Raw genomic sequence first — 26,135 nt, 5'->3', positions numbered from 1 at the left:
TATAGACTAAAACACTTTATTTTACTTCTTAAATAGACTGGGGTATGTACTTAGATTTCTTCTTAGCTCTTGGGACATCAAGAGAAGTGACTTCTCAATGGAAGAGAGTTACTTATCCTACAGGAAAGAAACATGAATAAATAAGTAAATATCTTGCTTGGAGAGATGCAACAAATTTTCTCCATCACATTTTGAGGCAATTCTTATTTTTATTCTTAACGAATAAAAGCTCATTTGATCAAGTTAGACCAGGGAAACCAATCTTAATGAGCAATCTTATCACCTTGTGAATTAATCTGTGTATAATAAAAAGAACCTAATAATAAAAGCCAATTGGAGGCAAGTAGTTTTCATTTGATAATCCAAATATGTTTAAAAGCTATACTTATGCTACAATGGTTCTAAATTATTCTAGTTAAGAAATAAGGTGTAACCCCATCATTGCCAAGCTGTACCAGAATGCAGGGGGCATGCCAGGAGGCATGCCAGGTGGGTTCCCATGGGGTGGAGTGGCCCCATCTGGAGGTGCTTCTTCTGGACCCACCATTGAAGAGGTTGACTAAACTCACCAGAAGAAAGAGCATTCCCCACAGCTTTCCAAAAATTGAAGGACTCAAATTTGTAGCCAAGGCAGTAGCAGTTTAAAAGTTAACATTTAAGCTACTGCATAAATCTGAGCATTCTGAATACCTGAATGTGAGCAGAGGCAGAGGAGTGAACAACATTGCACTTTATCAGTAATGTAAACGAGTGGAAATGCAATTCTTGTCCTGGAGAATAAAATTATTTAAAATTGGGGGGAAAAAAAGAAACAAGGTGTATGATGCATGTTTCAAGAACTATATCATAAACCTTTCTTTTTGGTGCAAAAGACCAAACAATAGAACAGGTGAGTAGCAGAAAGATAAGATTCCAATAAAAGGTAGTTTGTTGCCTATCTAAACTTTACCATATAAACTCAATGGCCCTTGCATTTTTAGCTGCCTGCTAAAGATTTTAAATCTAAGCAAAATCTCAACCACAATAGTAGTAGGGGGGAAACCTTACTTTTAATGCCAAGGTTCTACACATGAAAAAGACTTCTGGTAATTCAAAGGCTGAAGTTCTTGGCTCCTATTGGCTATTCCTCCTCTTACTTGTACTAGACAGACTATATTGATAATTTATCTCAATTCAAGTCTATTTGACAGCTTTGGTTAAAGAAAAAAATTTAAAAACTGTAGGAAGGAGTTTTCATAGCAGTATAGGTAAAATAGTGAGCACATAGCAAGTTGATAAAATCCATTTACCAAAATGAGGGTCTTACATTTCTGTGGATTTTAGCCTTCTCTTGTTCCCCGTTACCACTGAAAATGAATTACACATTTGGTATAGTCATGGTATTTGTAGAAAAAGTTCATTTGTGTTTTGGATGGCAGGGATAAGGATACCAATTAATGTTATTGTGATTAATATAAGATCACTTTTAAATTTGTTTATAAAGACACAAACATAATAAACTGAGTTGTTTACATATTGAATGCTTTTCTGCTAGTTTGTTTACACAAATAATTCATAAAGAATTTATCAAAGAAAATTATTCATCTAAAAATTAATTTTTTCTAAGACTTTGAACTAACACTTTGCATACTGCAAAATGGAACATACCAAATTAAGGAAGGATAGTAAGTAAGCGATTGTTGATATATCAAAGATCCAGGCAAAAAATAGTAGCTGAATCTACATATGGATATCTTTTTTTTTTTCATCTCAGGAATTTTCTTTTTTCTTTTTTTCTGGGCAATGAGGGTTAAGTGACTTGCCCCAGGTCACACAGCTAGTAAGTGTCAAGTGTCTCAAGCCGGATTTGAACTCAGGTTCTCCTGAATCCAAGGCCAGTGCTTTATCCACTGCACCACCTAGCTGCCCCTCAGGAATTTTCTTGAAGGAAGAGTTAACCTAGAATCCTTACCCCTGCATTTCTGTAGCCCTGGAAGTGAGGTTATTTTATTTCCATGTGAGCTCCATAATCCTCTAGATTCTGGGACCAAGGAGAGATGCAAGAAACTTTGGGCCAGTAAACTCCCCAGCTCAGCATTAGGTCAGTTCTGCTTGGACCTCTGTACCCCAGGCTCTAGATCCCCTGCCTTTAACCCTATTTAACCCTACTTTCAAAATTTAATCAGTTTTTTGGATCTTGCTCTATACCTTAGATCACTAGTAATTAATTTCCTTTCATGTTTATTGGTGAAAAAGTCCAAATCCACTCAGTGATAGGGTATTCTGCCTGGTATCCTAGGTCTTCATGAATCCATGAAGAGCTCTTTCTTGATCCAAAAGGCCAGGCTGGGTCCCTTCTACTTGCCAATGGGCTTCCTGGATAATAACTGTCTACTTGATTAGATACCTGTCATATGATTAGAAATTTAGAGCTAGAAGAGACGTTGGCATCCAATCCTTTTATTTTTTTAGGAGGCAAATAGGGTTAAGTGACTTGCTCAGGTTCTCAGGTTCACACATCTATTAAGTGTCTGAGGCCAGATTTGAGGTCTTCCTCAGGTCTTCCTGATTCCTGGGCCAGTGCTCTATCCACTGCACTGCCTAGCTGCCCCCCTTTTATTTTACTGAGTAATTTATCCCCCCCAAAGTTAATTGAATTGCTCAAGGTCTGGGCTGGGCCTGACCTAGGCTAGTCCTCTTAGGTTTGATAGTGGAATAAAATGAGCCACTGTAGATCATCCAACAGTTAAGAAAAAGAGATTTACTGGGGCAGCTAGGTGGTGCAGTGGATAGAGCACGGGCCCTGGATTCAGGAGGACTTAAGTTCAAATCTGACCTCAGACACTTGACACTTACTAGCTGAGTGACCCTGGGCAAGTCACTTAACCCCAAATGTCTCACCAAAAAAAAAAAAAAAGAGAGATTTACTAAACTGCACCAAGAAGTCTATTCAACAAGGATAGGCATACTGTCAGCTTAGTGAAACTGAGCTGACTCTCATGATCCACTAGTCAAGCATTAGAGTATTCCTCCATCTCCTAGTAGCTTTGTACTCTGGAAATAATGTCATCATCCTAAGCCTTTAGTCTTATGAGCCAGGAATTTTAAAGTAAAAATTAGCCTATCTTGTGCTGGGGGGAGGGGAGGAGAAAGCGTTAGGATATTGCCCCTAACACAGAAGTACTATGTGGCAGAGTTGGGATTAGAACTCAGTTCTTCCTGACTGTGAAACCAACACTTAAAGTAGAAGAGGTCTGACCTACCATTCCATTTATGCCTTTGCTGATCCTCCCTAGCCTCCTTTGTCTAGATACCTCAGATCTCTTAACTGTTTAGGGCTCAGTTAGCATTTGAGTACCCCGTATGGCTTCATTCCCTAGTAACAGATACATTTTCTGGCCTCACATCTCCGTGGGGCCGGACCCCTCCCTGCCTGTGTTCCCAGCACGTGCCTTTGCCTGACCCTAGAGCTGTGCTTGGATTCGAAATTCTGTCTCTCTCTTGCCTCTCCTACAGCCACCTGAACCTTGGCTAGGAGAGTCAGGGATGAGTAAGATACCGCCTCAACTTCACTGCCAGAAGAAGACTTCTACCCTTGGTCCAGTAATCTCCGCACTTCTCTGATTGCCTTCACTGCAGCACAATATATTGCCCACACTTTGATGGTCCAGTGATGGTTATTTCCTTTCTGCCCCTACTACCTTCTACACTGTACTTTCTATCCCTGTTCCCACTGGGTTGTATGATCATAGATAAGTATGTAGCAATCTAGAGGAAAGTGAATATGGGGCCTCTCTTCCTTTGCTAGGGTCCTGATGCTGTCTTCCAAAAAGCCCATTTGAAAGAAAATAAGGAATTACATTTATTGCACCAAGATGTTAAACAGGTGAACTGTGCTATATTCTGAACACCAAATTAAGAGATGGCACTAAATACTTTTTTTTTTAGTGAGGCAATTGAGGTTAAGTGACTTGCCCAGGGTCACACAGCTAGTAAGTGTTAAGTGTCTGAGGCCAGATTTGAACTCAGGTCCTCCTGAATCCAGGGCCGGTGCTCTATCCACTGTGCCACCTAGCTGCCCCACTAAATACTTTTTAATTAAGGGAAATAATCAAAGAGGGAAAACTGATTCAAAACTGTCCTAATACAGCATATAACATTAGTTCATAATCAAACAGGCCTTCTCTCTTTTGAGCTAGATCATGTATATCTTACTTCTTATTCCTCCGTGTCTGGAGTAGTATTTGGGTTGTGGAAGTAAACTGTTTTTATTCTGTGATCCTGGCTTCAAGCTTCCCATGGAGAAATTCCTTTTAATGCTCCAGATACCTTCTAGAGCCACTGTCAATATTAAAAAAAAAAAAGAACAATAAAATGAGTTGTTGCTCTGTTTGTTTTGTTTTCCAGCCTAAATAATTCAATGACCACCACCACTACTACCACCTCTTACTATATTTAGATAATTCTTTAGTTTGTTACAAAATTAATTTGGTCTCTTTGTTAAAGCAAGCAAATAAGATTATTTTTATTTAACAAGTTCTTATTAAGTATTCTCATTTATTCATCCATCCAATCATCCATTTATTTATTTATTCATTCATTTATTCATTTGTCTGCTTGTTAATTAATTAATTAACTTATTTATTTATTTGAAGTTTTGAGTTCCAAATTCTATCCCTCTCTCATTCCCTCCCTTCTTCCCCTTCCCCCTCCTTGAGGTGGCAAGCAACCAGCTATAGGTTATACATGTGCAATTATGTGAAACATTACCATATTAATCATCTTACTAAGTATTTTCAAAAATATTAGTTAATTTCACTTGCCTATAAGTAGATCTGGATAAAAATTAGAGTAAAAACATATAAGTATAAAACTTGGTTAAATGTTATTGAGCAGCGGGAAGTATGGAGTAATAGACAGAAGAGAGCAAACTGTCTTAAGAGTCAGAAATACCTGGGTTCCAGGCTTGCCCCTGAGACTTAGTGTTTTGTAACCCTGGGCATGACACAGCCTCTTGGTGCTTGGTAGCTCTCTAGGAGTATAGTTTCTCATCTGCTTTGATGAAGACAGTTAACTCACTAGAAGTTCCTTCCACCAATGAAATTGTAGTTCTGGAGCAATAACTATGTAGACTGGCATATCTAATATCATTAGGTTATATTAAGTGAAACCTCAGGCAGAGCATATCATGTGTTCAACAGAATTACCTCAAAATTCAAATTTCTGTGACCTTCATCTGACTTTAGCATAGAATTCTAGGAGGTAATTTTGGGAATTATTTCATTCAGTCAACCTTCTCTGATTGATTTAATTCCTTTTTTGGGTGGGGGAGGCAATTGGGGTTAAGTGACTTGCCCAGGGTCACACAGCTAGTAAGTGTCAAACATCTGAGGCTGGATTTGAATTCAGGTACTCCTGATTCCAGGGCCGGTGCTCTATCCACTGCACCACCTAGCTGCCCACTGATTTAATTCCTGGAAGCAGGATTTGCAAAGTGATAATTTGCAAAAATGAGTTATCTGGCCAGAGGTGACCAGGTCCAGTTTTCCAATGAATCCAAGAATCTTCACAAATCCTTAAGAAAACTCTAGGTCTTATGGATAGCTCTCAGCCTATACTTTAAAAAAATTGTAGCAAGCATTTTTGAAAAGCAGTGTCTAAAATATATACAGATACAAGCACAAATTAATATGTAAACCTCACAGGTCTAGTGAAGAGCTGCAATTCAGTAAAGAGAATTTAATAATCTGTTCGTGGACCTGGTACCATTTCCAAGGAGCAGCTGTCTTGAAAGTCTTAAAGTCAGGCACTTACTAGCTGTGTGACCCTGGGCAAGTCACTTAACCCCAATTGCCTCACCAAAAAAAAGAAAAAGAAAGAAAAAGAAAGAAAAAGAAAAGAAAAGAAAAGAAAGAAAGAAAGTCTTAAAGTCAAAAAGGACTTATGGGGAGTCCAGAACACTCCACCTTTGTGGAAAGCAGGGAGCTATGGGCACATCCAAAGAAACATGAGGAGCTGTTTGTCTTGTTTCTGTGGCTAATGATTACAATGCTAAGTAAATATTCCCCATAGGGCCAAGGCAGTCACCATGCTCCCCATGGTCTTTAAAATGTGCCAAGAATGTTTCATCATCAATCAGTCGTTTATTTATTAAGCACCTCTGATGGGCTAGACACCCTGCCAGGTGCTGGGTAATACAAAGAAATAAAGAAATCGCTTCTGGCCACAGGAGCTTAAATTTGATTGCAGCAGACTGCATGGACATAGATAAGTATAGATCAAAAATGTACAAGGTAATGGGGAAGGTGAAGGTGGGGGATTCAGAAGAACTGATGTAAGAAACGGCATCAGAGTTGAGCTTTGAAGGAAGCTAAGGATTCTTGGAGGCAGAGGTGAGGAGGGGGATGCATTCTTGGCATGGGTACCAGGCAATGCACAGGAACTGAGGCAGGAGTGATGTGTGAGTGAAGAACAGCAAGGGCAAGAAGACAAGTTTGGCAGAAAGTTGAGGGGAGTGAAAGGGAGTAATGGCTAGCACAGCTGGAAAGGTAGGATGGAGCCTAGGTGTGAATGCTTGTATTTGACCCTAGAGGTAATAGGGAGCCACTGGGGTTAACTAAAAAGAAAGCGAGGTGGCTCCACATAATACATCACCTCACAGCTATGGGACTTGGATTAAATCACTTAATTTCTCTGAGCCCAGTTGTAAAATGAAGATAATAGTTACAGCTATTGTCTACCTCACAGAGTTGTGGGCAAAATATTTTGTCAACTGTAAAGCACTATGAAAATGTAGTTATCATTATAAACGACTGTATCCAGTCACTGACATCCCTCAACCACTTAGACACAAGCAGTGGACTGAGCCGAGTGTGTTGTTTTCACAAAACTGAACTTGATTTTTTCATTCATTCCCTGACTTCTAAATGGAGTATTTCCAAGCAGAATCCACCCTTAGCCATTTAACAAGGCAGGTGTTTATTCTTTTTCTTTTCTTTTCTTTTTTATTATTATTATTTTTTTTAGTGAGGCAATTGGGGTTAAGTGACTTGCCCAGGGTCACACAGCTAGTAAGTGTTAAGTGTTTGAGGCCGGATTTGAACTCAGGTACTCTTGACTCCAGGGCCGGTGCTCTATCCACTGTGCCACCTAGCCGGCCCCCATGTTTATTCTTTTTAAAAAAGTGGCTTCTAGGAAAGTGACTCCACAGCCTCTTTCTTGTAAAGAGTTTACAATATGTAAATTGTTCTTTATATCTAATCTAAATCTCCTTCTACAATTCAAGCCAATTTCCTTTTCTTCTATCCAGCCAAGAGGTAGAAAATTGCTGATCACCACCTTTTATATAATGGACCTCCGAATTCAGCCAATTAAACCCACAAACATTTATTAAGGGCCCATTGTTTAGACGTTGGGAACAACAAAAGAAATTAGGATTAGGTTAAAGTGGGAAGCTAGCCTAGGTAGGCTAGCAATTTTATAGTGCATACATTTGATCTGCACAACAACCCTGAGAGTTCAGTACCATTATTATCCTTATTTTGTAGTTGAGGAGACCAAGGAGAGCAGGATTAAGTGACTTGCCCAGTGTCACACGTCTAGTAAGTGTCTGAAGCCAGATTTAAACTCAGGAAGATGAGTCTTCCTGACTCCAGGCCCAGGGCTAGCTTCCTAAATTGTTTCAGTCATGCCCAACTCTTCATAACCACATTTGGGTTTTTTGGGGCAAAAATACTGGAATGGTTTGCCATTCTTTTCCCCAGCTCATTTTACAGATGAGGAAACTGAGGCAAACTGGGTTAAGTGACTTGCCTAGGGTCACACAGGTAGTGTCTAAGGATGGATTTGAACTCTGGTCTCCCTGACTCAAAGACCAGGGCTCTCTCTATCTACTATGTTACCTAGCTTCCTAATGCTAGGAGTAATGAAATAACAGATTCGGGTTAGCTCTACACAGCATGAAGGAATGTAGGATCAGTTTTAAAAGTATAGGACAGAACTATGTACATAGCATGGTACAACAGAAAGGGCATCGGGGGGCAGCTAGGTGGCGCAGTGGATAGAGCACCAGCCCTGGAGTCAGGAGGACCTGAGTTCAAATTCGGCCTCAGACACTTAACACTTACTAGCAGTGTGACCCTGGGCAAGTCACTTAATCCCAATTGCCTCATTAAAAAGAAAAAAAGGGCATCAGTCCTGGAGTCAGGGGAATCTGAGTTCAAATCCTACCTCTGACATCATCTGTATTATACTGGGCAACTTGAAGGTCTTGGTTTCCTCATCTATAAAACCAAGTATTTGGACTAGAGGGCCTTTGAGGCTCTTTAAAGTCCAACATCGATGGGACTATGTCTAAGCTTTAGTAAGCAGGACTGTTTTCATCTTTGTATCTCCTCAGAAGTAAGCAAGGTGCTTTGCACAACCTAAAATGTTAAGGTACTTAAGGTTCATTAGAACACATTTGCAGGGGGCAGCTAGGTGGCACAGTGGATAGAGTACTGGCCCTGGATTCAGGAGGACCTGAGTTCAAATCTGGCCTCAGACACTTCACACTTACCAAGCTGTGTGACCCTGGGCAAGTCACTTAACCCTCATTGCCCTGTCCCCCCAAAAAAACCTACAAAAAAAAAGAGAACACATTTGCAGTCCAGTTTAATTCACCTGTGTTCTTTTAAGACTCAGTTACACTAGCTGCCTTTGAACATATTTAAGTATAATAAGTCCAAATGCAAATGCAAAGGAATGCACATAACACAAATAATTTAACCACAGATATCAATCACCACATAGGGTGCTTCTGTGCTGTGTTTAGAGAATGGCTAACACAATAAAACTAATTTAGCTTGAGTGCTTTGGGTAAAGTTTGTTGTGAAAGATGCTCCTTCGTATGGGGCAGCTGTTTCTTTAGCTGGTGAGCAGTCCAAAAAGAAGGCATCAGAGACACCGTGAGGGAGACAGGAGCAGGCAAGGATTCAGCAATCATCGTGACAGCACACACGCTGTTTTATGATTTACAAAGCACTCTCCTTCCAACAATACAGTGAGGCAGGCAGTCCGAATATTAATGTTACCTCCCTGTTACAGATGAATAAGTGGAAGATTAGATTCCAGAGAACAGAGAGATCAGGTGACTTGCCTATACAGCTATCTGCAGCTAGTAAGTGGATGAACTAGGTTTTCTGACCCAACTTCAGGGCTCTTTCCGCTGTGAATTCAAGAAGAGCTTGAGAAAGGAAGGGCAACAGGCATGAGAAGGAAGTTAAGGGTCACGAATCCAATACTTGTACTGCGTCTTGGAATCAAATGCTATTCTTTTCTTTTTATTCTGCTTTCCATTCTAAGCCAGTCCTATGTTTCTTATATACCCTGAATTGCCTGAGTCACAAACCCCAGTATTTCTGCCTGAGACTTCTAGAAAAGTGGATCTGATTTTGTAAAAAAGACAAGTATGATCTTAAAATCCTATTTTGGTCTCCTGTATGTCATTTCTGGACTGTGAAAATTGACTAACGGATGTAGAAAAAAAAGTTTAGAACAGTATACAATACACTTCCCTAATATAAATGTGATCTATTAGTTGATTTTTATAAACATTTAAAAAAGTAATATAAATTTATCCTCAGAGACTTTTTGGCTTGACAGATATACTGATGTAACTATATACTTTTATGAGTAGCACTCAGTTTTTATCAGTTTGCACAAAGAAGGCTATTGGAGTATTACATTTTTAAAGTATGTCTTTTAGGTACCATATATTAAATTCATTCATTCGTTTATTCAACAGTTTGTCAGGTGCCAGATGTGTCCCAGGGGCTGGGTCGGAGAACAGAGTTTAGATAAACAACAATCTCTGATCTCAAAATCTAAGGCCTAGGAAGGGCAGGAGAAGATACCAGCAAGATAAGTTCCTTAGAGACAAGTCTTCTGGTGGGGGGAGAGTTAGTGGGAGGGAAAGGGAGTTGGCCTCTTTCTAAATGTGCCTGGTGGGAATTGAGTGCACAGACATCCCCCTGTATCAGATGGTATTCAGGGTAGATACCAGTGCCCTGTCAGGAGTTCAGCACGCCACTAGGCCTGTTCAGCTTGTCTCAGGGCTGTTCTGTTCCTTAATCTCTAAGGGTCTTCCTTGTCTTTTTCTCGAAAGAATGGTTTGTGCTGATAGTCATTCCAATTATTCCCCCTATCCCTTTGTACACTGAAGTCAGTCAGTCAATAAACATTTATTAAATGCCTTTACCACATGCCACCTACTGGGCTAAGCACTGGAGATACAAAGAAAGGCAAAAGACGGTCTTTGCCCTCAAGGAGTTCACAGTCTAATGGGATAGACCACATGCCACAAAAATATGTACAAAAATATGTATATATTGTCTAAAAAAGGAAATAATCAACAGAAGAAAAGCACTAGAAGAGGGATTAAGAAAGGTGGGATTTCAGCCGGGGCCTGAAGGAAGATGGGGAAGCCCAGAGGCAGAGACATTCCGTGAAGGAGGGAGAGCACAGTCAGTGAAATTGCCTGCAGTCAGGAGACGCAGTATCTTTTTTGAGGAGGCACAAGGTGGGGATCAGTGTCATGGGATGGCAGATCATGTGGTGGGGAGCAGGAAGAATAAAGTGTAAGTAGACTGGAAAGGTATGAAGAGCCTTGAATGGCAGACTGAGGAGTTGGTATTTGAACATTCTGGCAGAAGTAAAGCTCTGGGGGGCAGCTAGGTGGCGCAGTGGATAAAGCACTGGCCCTGGATTCAAGAGGACCTGAGTTCAAATCCAGCCTTAGACACGTGACACTTAACTAGCTGTGTGACCCTAGGCAAGTCACTAAACCCTCATTGCCCTGAAGAAAAAAAAGTAAAGCTCTGGATCCAGTACCACCTTCTCTCTGTGGCCTTCCAATTTGGGGGCAGAAATGTGGAGTTAAAAGTCTTGTCTAGGAGATTATTCTCACCCTTGTAACAGAGCTCCTAGACTGTTTTGCTCACAATGAAGAGAATGTTAGTTGGTCCTTCTCCTGGAAGAACCCTGATGTAGGGCTCTAGGCTGGTTTATTGAGGTCTTAGGATGGGTTGAAGACCACCATTATTCCTGTGAGCCAGATTGAGAGAAGGCACAGCAACCTAAGCTTCAACAGAGGCAGGGTTCCAATGCCTTAGTTTTGGCAACCTAAATACTAACTCTGGCCACTCCTCAAATTGCCAGGTCTGAGTAACCCTTTGCTTGCCAGGGTGAGGGGAATACGTTTCTCTTATTCTAGATCTCCTACCACTAGTCTGTCTTATTGACTGGGAGATTTTTAAAAGTTCATTGATTTAATAACAACCTTTTCCAAGTTGTTGTGAAAAGTACCAAGATCCCAGACATGTTATGAGCAAGAGAAATATTTCAATTCTTCAGTATTCCATGCTTCCAGCATTTGGGGTATTTTCTTCACAGGCATACACTGCAACTACTCAATGATTTGGTAGCTAGTCTTTGAGAGTTGTTATGGCAGAACAATTTATCACCCTGTGCCCTACCTGGTGATGAACCTCACTAGGCTAGTCCTTGCAAGATAAACATAAAGATTATCATGGACCCATACCTAAGGCCTTTCCAGCTTGGCAGAATCTGCCAGACCTTGTGGTCCACTGGCATAACCTTTGATAACCCAGACTCATCTCCATGCCAAAATGAGACAATGATAGAAGACTTGACCATAGAATAAGAGAAAAACCAGTCTAAAACTATGGAAGATAAGACTATTTAAGTCCTGTTTTTTCAAGATTTATATAGTTTCATAATAGTTAACTTTGATGGGGAAAAAGCCTAAGCATAAAAAGCATAAGACTCTTAAATTACAGATGAGTTGCCAGTCTGCACTGAGGGGGAGTTTCCACAAAGGAAATCCCCTCCATGAAATCATACATTAGGACCAAAAATAAATAAATAAATAAAATAAAAGAGAGAGAGAGAGAGAGAGGGAGATTTAGAAAAGCGAATAACTATAACCCTAAAGTTGTATATAGAAATATAGAAACTTAGGGCAACAGCTTCATAGCAATGGAACAGAACCAGCCTCTGTCCTGTGAATGGCTGGATGGAAACAAAGCAGGCTAGAGACAGGAGAGTCAGGAACCAAAGAAACAATGGTTTGGTGTCTAAGTGAAGAAAAACAGCTTGCAAGCCAAATCCACGTTCCTGCGAAGGAGGCCTTGCTCCGCCATGGCAGGGAGTAAGCCTTTAAGCCTGAAAGCTGCACACTCTGTAATTTCCTGGGAACCTAAGCAGTCTCCAGGTGAACTGATAACAATACAGGATTGAGGAGTATTTTGTGATCTGTATCTGGGTCGTTGCATAGGCCTTTCAGCTTGCTATTGTCCAGCAGGGTACAGCACCAGGGTGGCACAGCAGGAACAGGGTTTACTTGGCAGTTACTAGAGAGCAAAAATGTTAGTTTGTCAGAAGAGCCTATGGGACAGAGCCTGGGAACTAATTGATAATCATAGCCTTGGAGTCAGAGTCTCCTAGAAAATACAGCAACTCCAGCAAATTCCAGTGATTGTGATTAGTAAAATCATTATAACATGTTGATGTAGGAGGCAAAAAAGGGGTTAAGAGAAAAACCTAACATCCAAGCTCTAATTCAGATAGGAGCTCTAAGAGGGATTCAGACCCCAGTTAGTGGATAACTTACAAGTCAGGATGCTAAGTTCTCTTACCCACAGAAATTAGTACCCATAATGGGAACTTAGGGAGGTAGACCACAAAGACCTTAGACTTTAACAATGATACATTGACAGACTATAGAAACCCAAACTAAGAATAAATGAAAAATGAAGATGTTTTGAAGCTAGCCATGGGAATCAGAAAGAGACATGCGCAGAAAAGGCCAAATTTGTCCCCAGATTCACCTTATGACTGTAAACCCCCAAAACACACCTCCACTGAACCCCCCACCTTGGGGGTTGGTTTAGGACCCCAGGAACTCCAAATTAGGACGGGCGCTCCCCTGTACCTCCCTAAGGTGGAGATTATTGTAATGAGACTGATAATTTATCCATACTATAAATATAGCTGTCTTTCCTTTCCTTATTTGAGAGATACCTTTCCACTATTCTGGTTCTCTCTCTGTGGTCACTCACAGTATTGCAATAAAACTTTGGAAATTGAGTCACTGAGTCTTGTAATTCTTTTGGGACTACTCACGATCAGTTTGACCCTAATTCAGCCCACATCATTTTGACCCTAATTCAGCCCACATCAATATCATATCAATTAACATGAACATTATACATCTTACTCTTACATTTCCTCCTTCCCGTCAAAGGTGAGGCGGATTGGGGCCTGTGGACCCAGAAATGATTAGCATGGTTTGGTGCAGGAGGAAAGACAATAAAGCCACAAAGCATTGGACACCAAGATAAATGGCCAAACAGGCAAGGAAAAGTGACATTAGACTAAAGAGGATGGAGCAGAGGGTGCTTCTAAGGTCTCCTGGTAGCCTGGAGAAAAAGTCAGAGATGGGGGAAAGAGGCGAAGCTTGACAGGATGTCTTGACCTTTATCCCATAAATCCTCTGTTTGTTTAGAATCTGAGATCCTCCTTTATGAGGAAGGATTGGTTGACATAGAAACTACACACCTCACCAATGTAGGCACATGCCCCGCCCTGCTCAGCAGTCCTGGCATCCAGCATCCTTTGGCTTTGCAAATACAATGAGAGCAAGGAAATTAGCCTGCATTTGAAGACTGGTGATGAGCCTTCCAGTGTTGTTGGGGTTTTTTTTGGTGGGGCAATGAGGGTTAAGTGACTTGCCCAGGGTCACACAGCTAGTAAGTGTTGTGTCTGGGGCCGGATTTGAACTCAAGTCTTCCTGAATCCAGGGCCAGTGCTCTATCCACTGTGCAACCTGACTGCCCCTCTCCCCTCCCCCACCAGTGTATTCCGGACCTTTGGCCCCCTCCTCTGAGAGATTCTCAATAGATGGGTACAGTTTGCCAAAAGTGGCCCTGGTGCCAGTTAGAGATCTGATGCCACCTGCTGAAAAATCTAATAGCTCTATATCATTGAAACAAAGTGTTCGGGAAGGAAGAACTTCAGGAAGTTATTAGGAATACTGAAATCCCCTGAATTCTTCCTTATTCTTGGAATCCCACATGTTCTTTCTTTCTGGTTCAAATTTTTATTGTTTTTATTTTATTATAAGACTGCATTTTTCTTTTTCAGGATGATGAAAATTACTATTACAAATGAATGGTTTTTGTTATTATTATGAATGGATGCATAGCATAGTCTTGCCCCCCTTGCCCATTCATGTCTTGTCAAATTGCAATCCTGCTTTATCTCCATTATATATGCCTTCTCTTTTCCTGTATGCAGTCCTGTTGACTGACTCACTACAAACTTACATTATCTAATATCAATCTGGTCTTCACTACAGCATAGTAATCTCTTCATTCTTCCAAATTAATTCTCTACTATACTCCCCACAACTGCCTTTCCAAATCTCTCCTTTTCAAGATTTCTAAAACCCTCCATCCTCTTCCCCAGCCCCCCAAATACCCTCTTTGCTGGACTACAATCCATGTTTATCCTTCTTGTAGCATGTGTCCCCAGAAGTTCTGCCCTAGGCCCTCTTTTCCTCCCCTTCTGTGCCCTCTCTCTTTCTGATCTCATCAGCCCCTATTGGTTCAGTTATCATGTCTATACAAAATGACTTGAAAATCTAAATGTCTAATACCAATCTCAAGTACCACATCACTAGCTGCTGGTTGGATATGTTCAACGTGAAGTCCATCCCACTCATCTCAAACTTTATATGTCCAAAATGGAACTCATTACTTTCCCCTTCTTTTTCCTCTAGATTTGCTTATTTTTGCTGAGACTACCACAATCCTTCCAGTCACCTAGGTGTATTACTTCAGTCATCTTCAACTTTTCCTAATCCCTGATCTCCAATCCAATCATTTTTGTTTTATTTATTTATTTATTTTTTGCAGGGCAATGAGGGTTAAGTGACTTGGCCAAGTTCACACAGCTAGTAAATGTCAAGTGTCTGAGGCTGGATTTGAACTCAAGTCCTCCTGAATCCAGGGCCGGTGCTTTATCCACTGCACCCCCAACCAATTGTTAAGTCTGGTACATTATTCCTTCACAATTTATCTGTCATCCACCCCTTCTCTATACTTACATAGCCACCACCCAAATTCAGGCCCTTATCACCTCTTGCATGGATTTAATTGGACTCTTGGTTTCTAGACTCTTTCCCCTTCAATTCATCCTCCACACACAATCACTAAAATAACCAAAAAGCGCACTTGATATGTCATTCCCTTCCCAAGAACCTTTGAAGTCTCCTTATTTCCTCAAGGATAAAATACAAGCTTCTTAGCTTGGCCTTTAAAGACCATCACAATCTGATTCAAGTCTATCTTTTAGGCTTATTTCATGTTAGTCCCCTTCTAGTACTCTATGTCCCTGTCAAACTAGCCTCCTTGCTGTTCTCCAAACTCAGAGCGCCACATCCGACCTCTGAGCCTTTCCCCTGCCTTCCTCTAGGTTTGGAATGCATTCTCTCCTTATTGCTACTTAGAATCCTCTGTTCAGCTCAAGTGACAACTTCTAAGGGAATCATTTTGTAAACCCCTTATCTGTTGATCATTATGGGACACTGGAAAGAGTCCCAGGTGTGGAGGCAAATGGCCTTCATTCATATCACTAGTAGGCCTCCACCAGTTGCGGACGACCATGGATCAGCGCCTTGAAGAGCCACAGGCCACAGTGTGGCTGTGCAGTCTGATACGGAAGCCACAGCTCCTGAGTGACTTATAACCAGTAACTGCCGCATCCTGTGTTGTATCTACCCCATGAGGAGTAGCTGGAGTGTCCTCTCCAGGGCGCTGGCCTGGGCGGATCAATATGGAAAACAAGCTGTTGCCCATGCAGCAGGTTTTCCCTCTCCGAGACATTGGTGGATCCAAAGGAGAGGCAGAGCCAATACAGTTTGGCACCAGTGCCGCTGCAGGAGTTGCCAGAGGGATGTGATGTCCAACATCCAACTCCGGCTCCTGATTTTTCCTCCGGGTTAACTCCCAAAGCCTTTCCCATATATGGGTATAGCCGCAAGGCAGCAGAGGTTTATAATTAGGGTTTCCTTCCCCTAGGTGGGTTGCCTGCCAAGGCTAAAGAGCCCCACCTGCCTGATTCATATCACTACCTATTCACTATCTGTGGGACCCTAAGAGTCACTGGCTTTCCATTTCTTGATATGTATAATGAAGATGGTTGAAATGGATAACCTCTAAGTTTCCTTCTAGTTCTAAATCCATGATCTCATGTATAACTCAGCTATTTAAGTGTTGTATTATCCAGGAGGATTTCTATTTTTCATTTTGTCTTTGTATCCAAAATACAAAGTTCACACATCAAGCACTTAACAAATATTTGTGGGATTAACTTGGATTGGACTGGGGGCAGATATAAACTACTACTTTTTCACACAACTAACTATTCTACCTAAGGAATTGATAAAATTCTTTATATACCGATCACCATTCAACTACTAATGGAAAAACACCTCTTTAAACAGCCTGGTGCTCTTTCTGAATTGAGGCAATTAGGTGGTGCAGTGGATATAGCGCTGGGCCTGAAGTCAAGAAGACTCATTTTCATGAGTTCAAATGTGGCCTCAGACACTAGCTGTGTGACCCTGGACAAGTCACTTAACCCTTTAGCCTCATCTGTAAAATGAGCTGGAGAAGGAAATGGCAAATCACTCCAGTCTTATTGCCAAGAAAACCCTGAAAGGGGTATCAAAAAGTCAGACACAACTGAATGACGACATCAACATAGCTCCAGCGTAATTATTATTGGCTTTCATGGCTCATCCTGCCTTGGCCCATTTCAATTCTAAGCCTCTCCCTTTTCTGGCCTTTGCCTTGTTATGGCTTTTTTTGTTCTGACTCCTTGTCTAGCATCTTCACCCCAATTCCTGCCCATACCCTAACCCCCGCCCCCATAAACCAGTGGATAGAAGGCTTATTCATCCATAACCTGTTCTAGCAAACCTAATTTTCCTGAAACTGCAGTTGCTTTGAAAACACATTTTGTGCGACCTCTAGTGGGTATTAACAAGTAAGTGTACATCATAGATATGACTTAACTGAAGATAGATGTATTCTTGGAAAATGTGTGCAAATGGAAATTTTGTAAATTGAAAAATATTTCCCTGCTGACTTACACGATAATTTGAGAGTTGTTTTTCTACTAAAATTTTGGACTCAGAGGTATAAACAAACTTTTTAACATCACATAAGAAACAGAAAAATAACTTTCCTAACAAAGCTAACAATAACACAGTAAATCAAAACCTGGAAAGACTTAAGTGGACTGATGCTGACTGAAGTGAGCAGAACCAGAAGAATATTGTACACAGTAAAATCAACATTGTGCAATGATCAACTGTGAAAGACTTAGTTTTTCTCAGCCATATAGTGATCTAAGACAACAATTAATTCCAAAGGACTTATAATGGATAATGTTCTCCACATCTAGAAAAAAAGAACTGTGGAATATGAATGCAGATTAAACCATACTATTTCTATTTTTTTCTTTTTTTGAGGTTTTCCCCTTTTGTTCTGATTCTTCTTTCACAATATGACTAATGTGGAAATATGTTTAGTGTGATTATACATATATAACCTATATCAGATTGCTTTCTGTTTTGGGGAGGGAAAAAATTTTTTTGTTGTTGTTTGTTGTTGTTGTTTTGTGGGGCAATGAGGATTAAGTGACTTGCCCTGGGTCACATAGCTGGTAAGTGTCAAGTGTCTGAGGAGGGATTTGAATTTAGGTCCTCCTAACTCCAGGACCAGTGCTTTATCCACTGCACCACCTAGCAGCCCCGAGGAGAAAAATTTGGAACTCAAAATCTTATAAAAACAAATACTATTTAAAAATAAAATACTATTAAGATTGAAAAAACCTCTACTGTAAATCAAAGACTATACTGAGTACCTAGTAATGGAGAACAATGTAAATGCAGTTGTTCAAATAATAACAGTGTTTCAATATAGTATCTGTGGATAGTCATCTAAAGAACTATCAATAAGATTTATCAATCAGCTCCAACTAAAACATATAAATAAACATATGTGAGTGTGTGTATATCATGTCATTGACCAAATTTAGATGATGGAAGTTTTTTATATTATTATGATGTTCTTAGTCACATTCATTAAAAGATAGAAAAATATGGCATATTTTCCATTTAATTGAAACACTGCTTAAAATTATTATTAATTAAGGTGTTTGTTTTTGTTTTTGTTTTTTTTTTTAGCGAGGCAACTGGGGTTAAGTGACCCTCCCCTTACGTTTCAAAAACACCTTAATGGGGCAGTTTATGATGGCTATGGAAGGGACAGCTAGGTGGCTAGGTGGCACAGTGGATAGAGCACCGGCCCTGGAGTCAGGAGTACCTGAGTTGAAATCCGGCCTCAGACACTTAACACTTACTAGCTGTGTGACCCTGGGCAAGTCACTTAACCCCCACTGCCCCACAAAAAAGAAAAAAAGAAAAAAAAAAGACTTTTAAAATTAAAAACTTAATAGGTCATTTTAAAACACAAAAGCTTTTATTTGGTTACTTAAATTTATTCATTGTGGAAGATTATCTTCCTCTGGAAACAAAACAAAACAAAAACCCTTTTCCCCACACAGCAAAAACACTATCCTCTAAGGGCCAGCTTAGTTTTCAATTCCTAAATACTTGCTTAGTGTTAGGCATGGATGTTACCTGTAGATGGATTTTTGATGTGGCATTCATCTCTCTGGATAAAAAGTTCTTCTTGCAGCACTTCCTTAATTCTCTTATGTGGCTCACTATATAGGAATTTTTTCCCTATTAAGACATTAACAAAATGGATTATTTACTATTGTAGATCAAAAATGCATATTGTTTAACTGTCCAATAATGATACATATTCATTGAATGCAAAATTGTTTTTGTTTGTTTTTTTGGTGAGGCAATTGGGGTTAAGTGACTTGCCCAGGGTCACACAGCTAGTAAGTGTCAAGGGTTTGAGGCCAGGTTTGAACTCAGGTCCTCCTGAATCCAGGGCCGGTGCTCTATCCACTGCGCCACCTAGCTGCCCACAAAATTATTTTTTAAAAGATGTGTCATCTGCATGTAAACATCGACAGTTTATCCTAGAGTCTCAGTAAGTGAGACATTTCTTGCATTGTAATAATCACAGTGGCACTTATTTTCATTGTGGTTAGTGAACATTACCTACAGCCTTAAATAATTTGCTGAAAAAAAAGAAAAAGAAAAAAAATTGCTGCTGTATATTTAACCTACCAAGACTATTCCCTACTTCTATAATTCTATAATTCTGTGGGAATAATAGTCAGTAAAGGAATAGAAGTGGGGTAGTGCAAGTTCTGTTTTGGGGAAGAAAACTCCAGTTTGTCTGAAGCCTAGAGGGTATGGAAGGCTGGAAAGGTGGGTGGAAACAGTGCCAGGCAAAGAAGTTTGAACTTTATTCAGTAAGAAAGAAGGATCCATAGTAGAAGGATTATTAAGTAGCATCTGTTAATATACCATTAATTTTTAGAAGGTGAAATCGGATCACTTTTCTGTTGGATCAGGGACCTTACCACTATTATCATTATTTTCAAATGCTTCAATATTTTTAGGATTTAGGAATTCATCAATGTGATTCCTTTCCTCACTGCTCCATACCACAGCCTCTTTGCCTTGGTAGAGACAGTCTTCATGAGTTGAAGTTTGCAAAATAATTCATTGCCTGGTATCCAGTTTTCTGGTGATGAGTATTTCTGAGATCAGCTGGTCTTCAGTCAAATAGTCTACAGGGAATAACTCAAAGCTCTTACATATAATGTATTTTCATTTCAATATGAGAATTTCCATCAGCTCAGGAAATGTATCATGAGAAAGAAGAAGATCAAAGAAAATTATAATAGAGAATGGAGAAAGCAGTTCTCTCTCTCTCTCTCTTTTTCTTGGTGAGGCCACACAGCTAGTAAGTGTCAAGTGTCTGAGTTCGCATTTGAACTCAGGTCCTTTTGACTCCAGGGCCAGTGCTCTAGCCACTGAACCACCTAGCTTCCCCAAGAAGGCAGTTACCTAACACTTAATTTGCTTATATTTTTTTGTCTGCCAAGAATAATGATCTTTCAATCTTGATCAAATCCTTCTCTCACTCTCCACAAACGTGGCTCCAAACTTTTTCTACTGTCCCCTAATCTTCAACCGTACCTCTAAGCCTATACTTATAGTAGCTGGTCTCACCTTCTACTTAAATGAAATTGCATTGAAATCTCCAGATTCCAAGTTCACTAACCAATAGTTTGCAGATTATATTCTCTTCCCTTTTTAAAAAAGTGGGTCATTTACTTTACTCCAGGTTCTGCAATACTTCTGTTTTCCAAGACCTTTCAAAGATCACTAACAATGGTCCAGCAATCATATCTGTCAATTCTTTCAATGTCCTAGGATGCAGTTCTTCTGGGCCTGGTGACCTGAAGTCATCAATAAGATAGCTAGGTGCTGTCTTATTATCTCTCTACTAATCTTGAATGTCAGCTTCTTAATGACCATTTTAAGTCCTCAGTGTATTGTTTACTCTTGTCAGAGACAATAGATGATTTGATTTGTATAAGTAATTGGATGCAGAGCTAAATAGGCAGAAAAAAGCAGACTAGGTTAGAGTTGGAAAACTGTGTGATGCTTTAAGCCAGTGGTGTTAAGTCTGTGAGTGGCAGAACCAGATTAAAATGTAATTGGGGGAGCTGTAGAAATGAGACTGGGCTTGCCCCAGGGTCCTCACTCTCCTGCACACCAAAGCCAGCCTCCATGCTCGGGTTCAAGTCCCCCATGTGTGGGGTCAGGGTGGGCATGGCTGCCAGGAAGGGTCTCAGAGTCACAGGTGGAGAAGACCTCAGGGGTGGCCACCCAGCCCAAACCAGGCAGAAAGGAATTCCCCACTACAACCCACCAGACAAATGGAGGCCAGGACTCCTCTGTCTACAACACACAGCAGCACCGGCCTGGAGAAAGGGCTGCACTTGGACTCGAGACCCCAGTTCAAATCCCACCTCGGCTGCTTACTGTCTGCAAACCCTTCAGGACTCTGGGTTTCAGTTTACTTCTCTGTTAAATGTGAGGGTGGGCCCTGAGGTCTTCTCCTGCTCTGAATCTCTGATCCTTCAGTCCTTAGATCTGTTCTTCTTTCAAACACCCATTAAAACAGAAAGGGGAAAGCCATTGAATGAAAAAAAAATGTAATTGGGAAATATTTAACAACAGAAATGAAAATACAATAGACCATAGATAATGTTAACATGGGGTTTTTCTATGTCAATCTGTGGCTTGGAGGGACTCTTATGTATGGTGTAGTGTCTCATTTCTATTCGAGTTTTACACCACAGCTTTAAACAATCATGAGCTGCTCCTTGGCAGAAATGCCCCCCCTTTTTTGGGGGGGGCAATGAGGGTTAAGTGACTTGTCCAGGGTCACACAACTAGTGTCAAGTGTCTGAGCGATTTGAACTCAGGTCCTCCTGAATCCAGGGCCAGTGCTTTATCCACTGCACCACCTAGCTGCCCCCTAATGTACATATTTTAAGGGGAGATGTCATAGAAAGAACAGTGGGCAGGCCGGTGACATAGATTCTAATCCAGGCTCTGTCACTACCTACATGACACTAGAAAAGTCACTTAACTTTTCTGGTTGGACATGGTCTAACTGTAATTTCTAGAGTCCCAAGAACTCTAATATTCTATGATTCTATGACCTACTGTACTCCACTAGAGTACTTACTGTGTTTAGTTTTGAGTGTATAGAGGCAGTATTGTATAGTGGAAAAATAAAAAATAAATTCTTTGTCATCTGGATGAATTCAGGCAATGGATGAGTTATCACCTCTCCAGAATAATACAAACAGCATGGTAAGAGTCCTCAAAACAGTGCTATTCAAAACATCAGTGAAAAAAGCTAGAGATGTTTATCCTCATTCATTTTTATAAGAGATGTTTATCCTCAAGAAGAAAATGTGATCACATATTTTTCTTTTCTTTTCTTTTGTTTTTTGCGGGGCAATGGGGGTTAAGTGACTTGCCCAGGGTCACACAGCTAGTAAGTGTCAAGTGTCTGAGGCCAGATTTGAACTCAGGTACTCCTGAATCCAGGGCTGGTGCTTTATCCACTGTGCCACCTAGCCCCCCCCCCCCCAATCACATATTTTTCAAGGGCTATCATGTTTAAGAGGCACTGATCTTGTTTTCTCTAGCCTCTAAGGGGTAAGTTAAAACTGCTGGTTAGAAGTTAAACAGGAAGGTTTGGACTCTATATAAGGAAACCAATTCCTAACGATTGTTATAGAATCATAGCTTTAAACTTTCTTCTAGTTCTAGAGATTGGAAATTGAATGGTCTGCTTGGTTAGGAAAATGCATGTTCTCAATTACTGGATATTTTCTTTTCTTTCTTTCTTTTTCTTTTTGGTGAGGCAATTGGGGTTAAGTGACTTGCCCAGGGTCACACAGCTGGTACGTGTCAAATGTCCGAGGTCGGATTTGAACTCAGGTACTCCTGACTCCAGGGCCTGTGCTCTATCCACTGTACCACCTAGCTGCCCCAATTACTGGGATATTTTCAAGAAGCTACATGATCAATCACTGTTTGGTGACATTGGCAGGACTTGGGAGATGGAGCAGAAGACATCTGAAGTCCTTTTGGCAATCCCTTCCAATTCTAGTCTTAGGATTCCAGGTGGTAGAGATAGATACTAGTATCGAGTGGGTGGTGAAGTAGGTGACCTCTAACCTAGAGTAACTTCTGATTCTAAGGTTCTGTGATTCTTTTTTTTTTTTTTGTCGGGGCAATGAGGGTTAAGTGACTTGCCCAGGGTCACACAGCTAATACATGCCAAGTGTCTGAAGCTGAATTTGAATTCAGGTCCTCCTGAATCCAGGGCTGGTGCTTTATCCACTGCACCACCTAGCTGCCCTCAAGGTTCTGAGATTCTAAGAGCAAAGAATACAGCTAGAAGTAGAGGGAGTTCAGGACTGCTTTTGCAGGTGAGTATCACCGCTTACAAAGCAGGTTTCTTGTAGACCTCTTACAAGGTAATAATTGCAATTCTACATGAAATGAGAATTGTAATTCTACCTGAAATGAATTCAATTCAATTCAACAAGCATTTATTAAGCACCTATTATGTTCAAGGGGGCAGCTAGGTAGTGCAGTGTATACAGCACTGGCCCTGAAATTAGGAGGTTCTGAATTAAAATCCAGACTCACACCTTTCTATCTGTGTGACCCTGGGCAAGTCACTTAACCCCATTTGCCTTAAACATCCGGGGCCATCTCCAGTTGTCCTGATAATATATCTTGCCACAGGACCCAGATGGCTCTGGACGAGAAAGTGAGGCTGGTGACTTTGCACAGCCCTTCCTCACTTAAATCCAATTCATTGGGAGTCATGACATCTGTCATAGTCCTCTTCAAGAATGAAGGACAAGGGGCAGCTAGGTGGCACAGTGGATAAAGCACTAGCCCTGGATTCAAGAGTACTTGAGTTCAAATCCAGCCTCAGACACTTGACACTTACTAGCTGTGTGACCCTGGGCAAGTCACTTAACCCCCATAGCCCTACAAAAAAACCCCAAAGGGGGCGGCTAGGTAGCGCAGTGGATAAAGCACCGGCCCTGGATTCAGGAGTACCTGAGTTCAAATCCGGCCTCAGACATTTGACACTTACTAGCTGTGTGACCCTGGGCAAGTCACTTAACCCCCATTGCCCTGCAAAAAAAAAAACAAAAACAAACCCCCAAAACAAAAGAATGAAGGACAAACAACACCATTATGTGCAAGCTACCAGTTTAGGTGCTGAGGATACAAAGACAAAATTGGAACTTTTGGTTCAATATATCATGAGAGATACTGAAATTAAACATGAAAATATTTTCATTTTCATTTCATTTCTGTCAGTTCTAGAGGCTCAAAAGAACATTTTTCTGTCCTTTTGAAGAAATGTGCTGAAAACCACTTTTCAGCAAGTGTCACCTCATTACAGACTAATATAATTGAAAACCTGATTTAATTTGTGGAATACGCATAACCTACTAAAGTGTGAAGGGAGAAAGTTTTTACTTTTTTAAGTTTAAGGAAAAAGTTAATGGAAAATGAATTAGCTTTCACTCCCATGGAAAATAATCTCAATAATAATATTGTTCCTGGAATTAATAACAATTCTTTTGAAGTACCTTCCCAAGTCTATATTACACTAATTCATTTTGTCAGAAGTATCCTAAGAGGCAGATAGGAGTTTCCCCTTCCCCCAACACCCCCCCTCATTAACATAAAAAAGTTCGGAGACTTTTTCCAAGATCACCTAGCTAGTAAGTAGCAAAGTTCAGACTGCGGGCCAAATGCAAGAGTTCCTACCACTACACCCTACTACTGTCCAACAGTTAAAAAGATTTAAACATTTATATTCCATCTAAGGACTTACAGTATCGTATGACAATTGTAGCAAATAAAAATATTTAATAATTCAAAGAAAACTTTAAATGATACAAATGCATAATATTTTTCACTCATATCTAATTAGATGGACCACACTCTATCTCATGGAGTGGTTTAATAGCAGAACCATTATTAGACATAATAGGGCTAGCAAGTACAAAGATTTGCCTTCCTGTGATTATGCAGTGATTTGTTCTGCCTCTTTGATGAAGCCTCGGGAGAGTATGTGGTCTGCCACCAAGGCAGAATGGTTGCAGAAATGCTGGATGCAGAGGGAGAAAGATTCTCTAGAGGGGCAATCAAGCAGAGTATTTAGAAAACCTGGAAACTTATTGTTATCCAATTTGGACCATTGCTTCATCATTATCATTCCTAAGCATTCACTGATTGCCTATAGAGAAGTGAGTGCTGCAAAATAACTGTCAGATGAAGAAAGAATATGTTCTTTTAGGTCCGAATTGGATTGGGGCCAAATCCTTCAAGTTGGGAAGGAAACCTCTTGGTTTGTGACAGCAGACCACCTTGCCCAGATAGGTCAAAGGCTAAAACATGACACTTTATCAAGTCGGAGTACTGACAATATTAACACAAGTGTAGGGCTTCTGACCCTAAGGCTAGGTTACAGATGCCAAAAATCTGCAGGGATGGTGTAAGGAGAGTCTGACCTTGGTGTCATTTAAACCCAAGCTAGAAGTCCTGGTTGTGCCACTTCCTAACTATGTGATCGTGAGCAAACCACTTCCCTTTCATGCTGGGGACTGGATAGAAGGTTAAATACTTTACGGGATTAGAGCTGGATAGGATCTGGCAGACGAAGGAGTTGAATCCCTCATTTGACAAATAAGGAAACTGAGGTTCAGAGGTGACGTTTAACTTGTCCAACTGTATCTGAAGCCAGAGAATCTGGGTTAGATTCTTGGCTCTGTCACTTCCTGGATGTGTGATCCTTTCGGATCTAAATCTATGATCCTTTGAGCCTGTTATAAGCAGAAAAGCTACTTGTTCTATTTCCCACCTCCCAAGTATTCGGACTCCAAACCAAGTACTTTCAGGATCCTGCACCAGGCTGCCTCAGTTTCCTTTTCTGTACAGTAAGGGGATGCTGGAGATGCTCTCTAGGGACCCTTCCAGCTTCCGACATTTTGTGATCCCGGGATAGCCTTGCCATACTCCGGAGCCTGTTAAGCACTGCCCCCGGGTTTGGGGGCGGGAGGGAGGCCCGTGGCCTCCCCACCCTGGCTGGTCTGGCGCGCCGGGGCTGGGGAGGGTCCCTACTCACAGGGTTTGCCGCGCTCCGGGTGACACCCGCTGCTCAGCTCTCCACAGACTGAGCACGCGACCCCGGATGGCTGCGGGGGCTGCGGCCGCTGCTCCCGTTCCGTTTCCTCGTCCTCGTCCTCGTCTTCGTCCTCGTCCCGCATCACGGTGGCCGCCGCCGCCGCCGCCGCTGCCACCACTGCGGCCTCCGCTCCCCTCATGTCTCCGAGGGTCCTCACCTCCGCGGTGTTTGAACTATTCTCGCAGCACCACTCGAGCCGAGCAAACCGGGAGGCGTCTCCGGTTGCCATGGAGACGGAGGAATCCTCCCCGCCCCGCTGGTTGCCATGGGAATGAAGCGCCTTAACCGCCA

At 41.2% G+C, this 26,135-nt stretch overlaps 1 protein-coding gene across 2 annotated transcripts; it reads right to left on the bottom strand.

The window, feature by feature from the left end:
• C3H11orf97 (chromosome 3 C11orf97 homolog) lies at positions 1-26,135 on the bottom strand. 2 transcript variants are annotated; one of them, XM_043999212.1, is made up of 5 exons: positions 25,785-26,135; positions 18,749-18,853; positions 4,195-4,320; positions 1,307-1,346; positions 1-117 (listed from the first exon to the last, which is right to left on the bottom strand). In XM_043999212.1, the coding sequence occupies exons 1-5, from the start codon at positions 26,071-26,073 to the stop codon at positions 78-80; spliced, it is 600 nt and encodes a 199-aa protein (XP_043855147.1). In that variant the 5' UTR covers positions 26,074-26,135; the 3' UTR covers positions 1-77. The 2 variants fall into 2 exon arrangements, with proteins under 2 accessions (XP_043855147.1, XP_043855148.1); XM_043999213.1 differs by lacking the exon at positions 1,307-1,346.

The sequence above is a fragment of the Dromiciops gliroides genome, chromosome 3 (assembly GCF_019393635.1).
Source record: "Dromiciops gliroides isolate mDroGli1 chromosome 3, mDroGli1.pri, whole genome shotgun sequence".
Lineage (NCBI taxonomy): Eukaryota > Metazoa > Chordata > Mammalia > Microbiotheria > Microbiotheriidae > Dromiciops > Dromiciops gliroides.
Note: the sequence above shows the minus strand (reverse complement) of the source record. Positions and strands in the feature narration are given on the sequence as shown.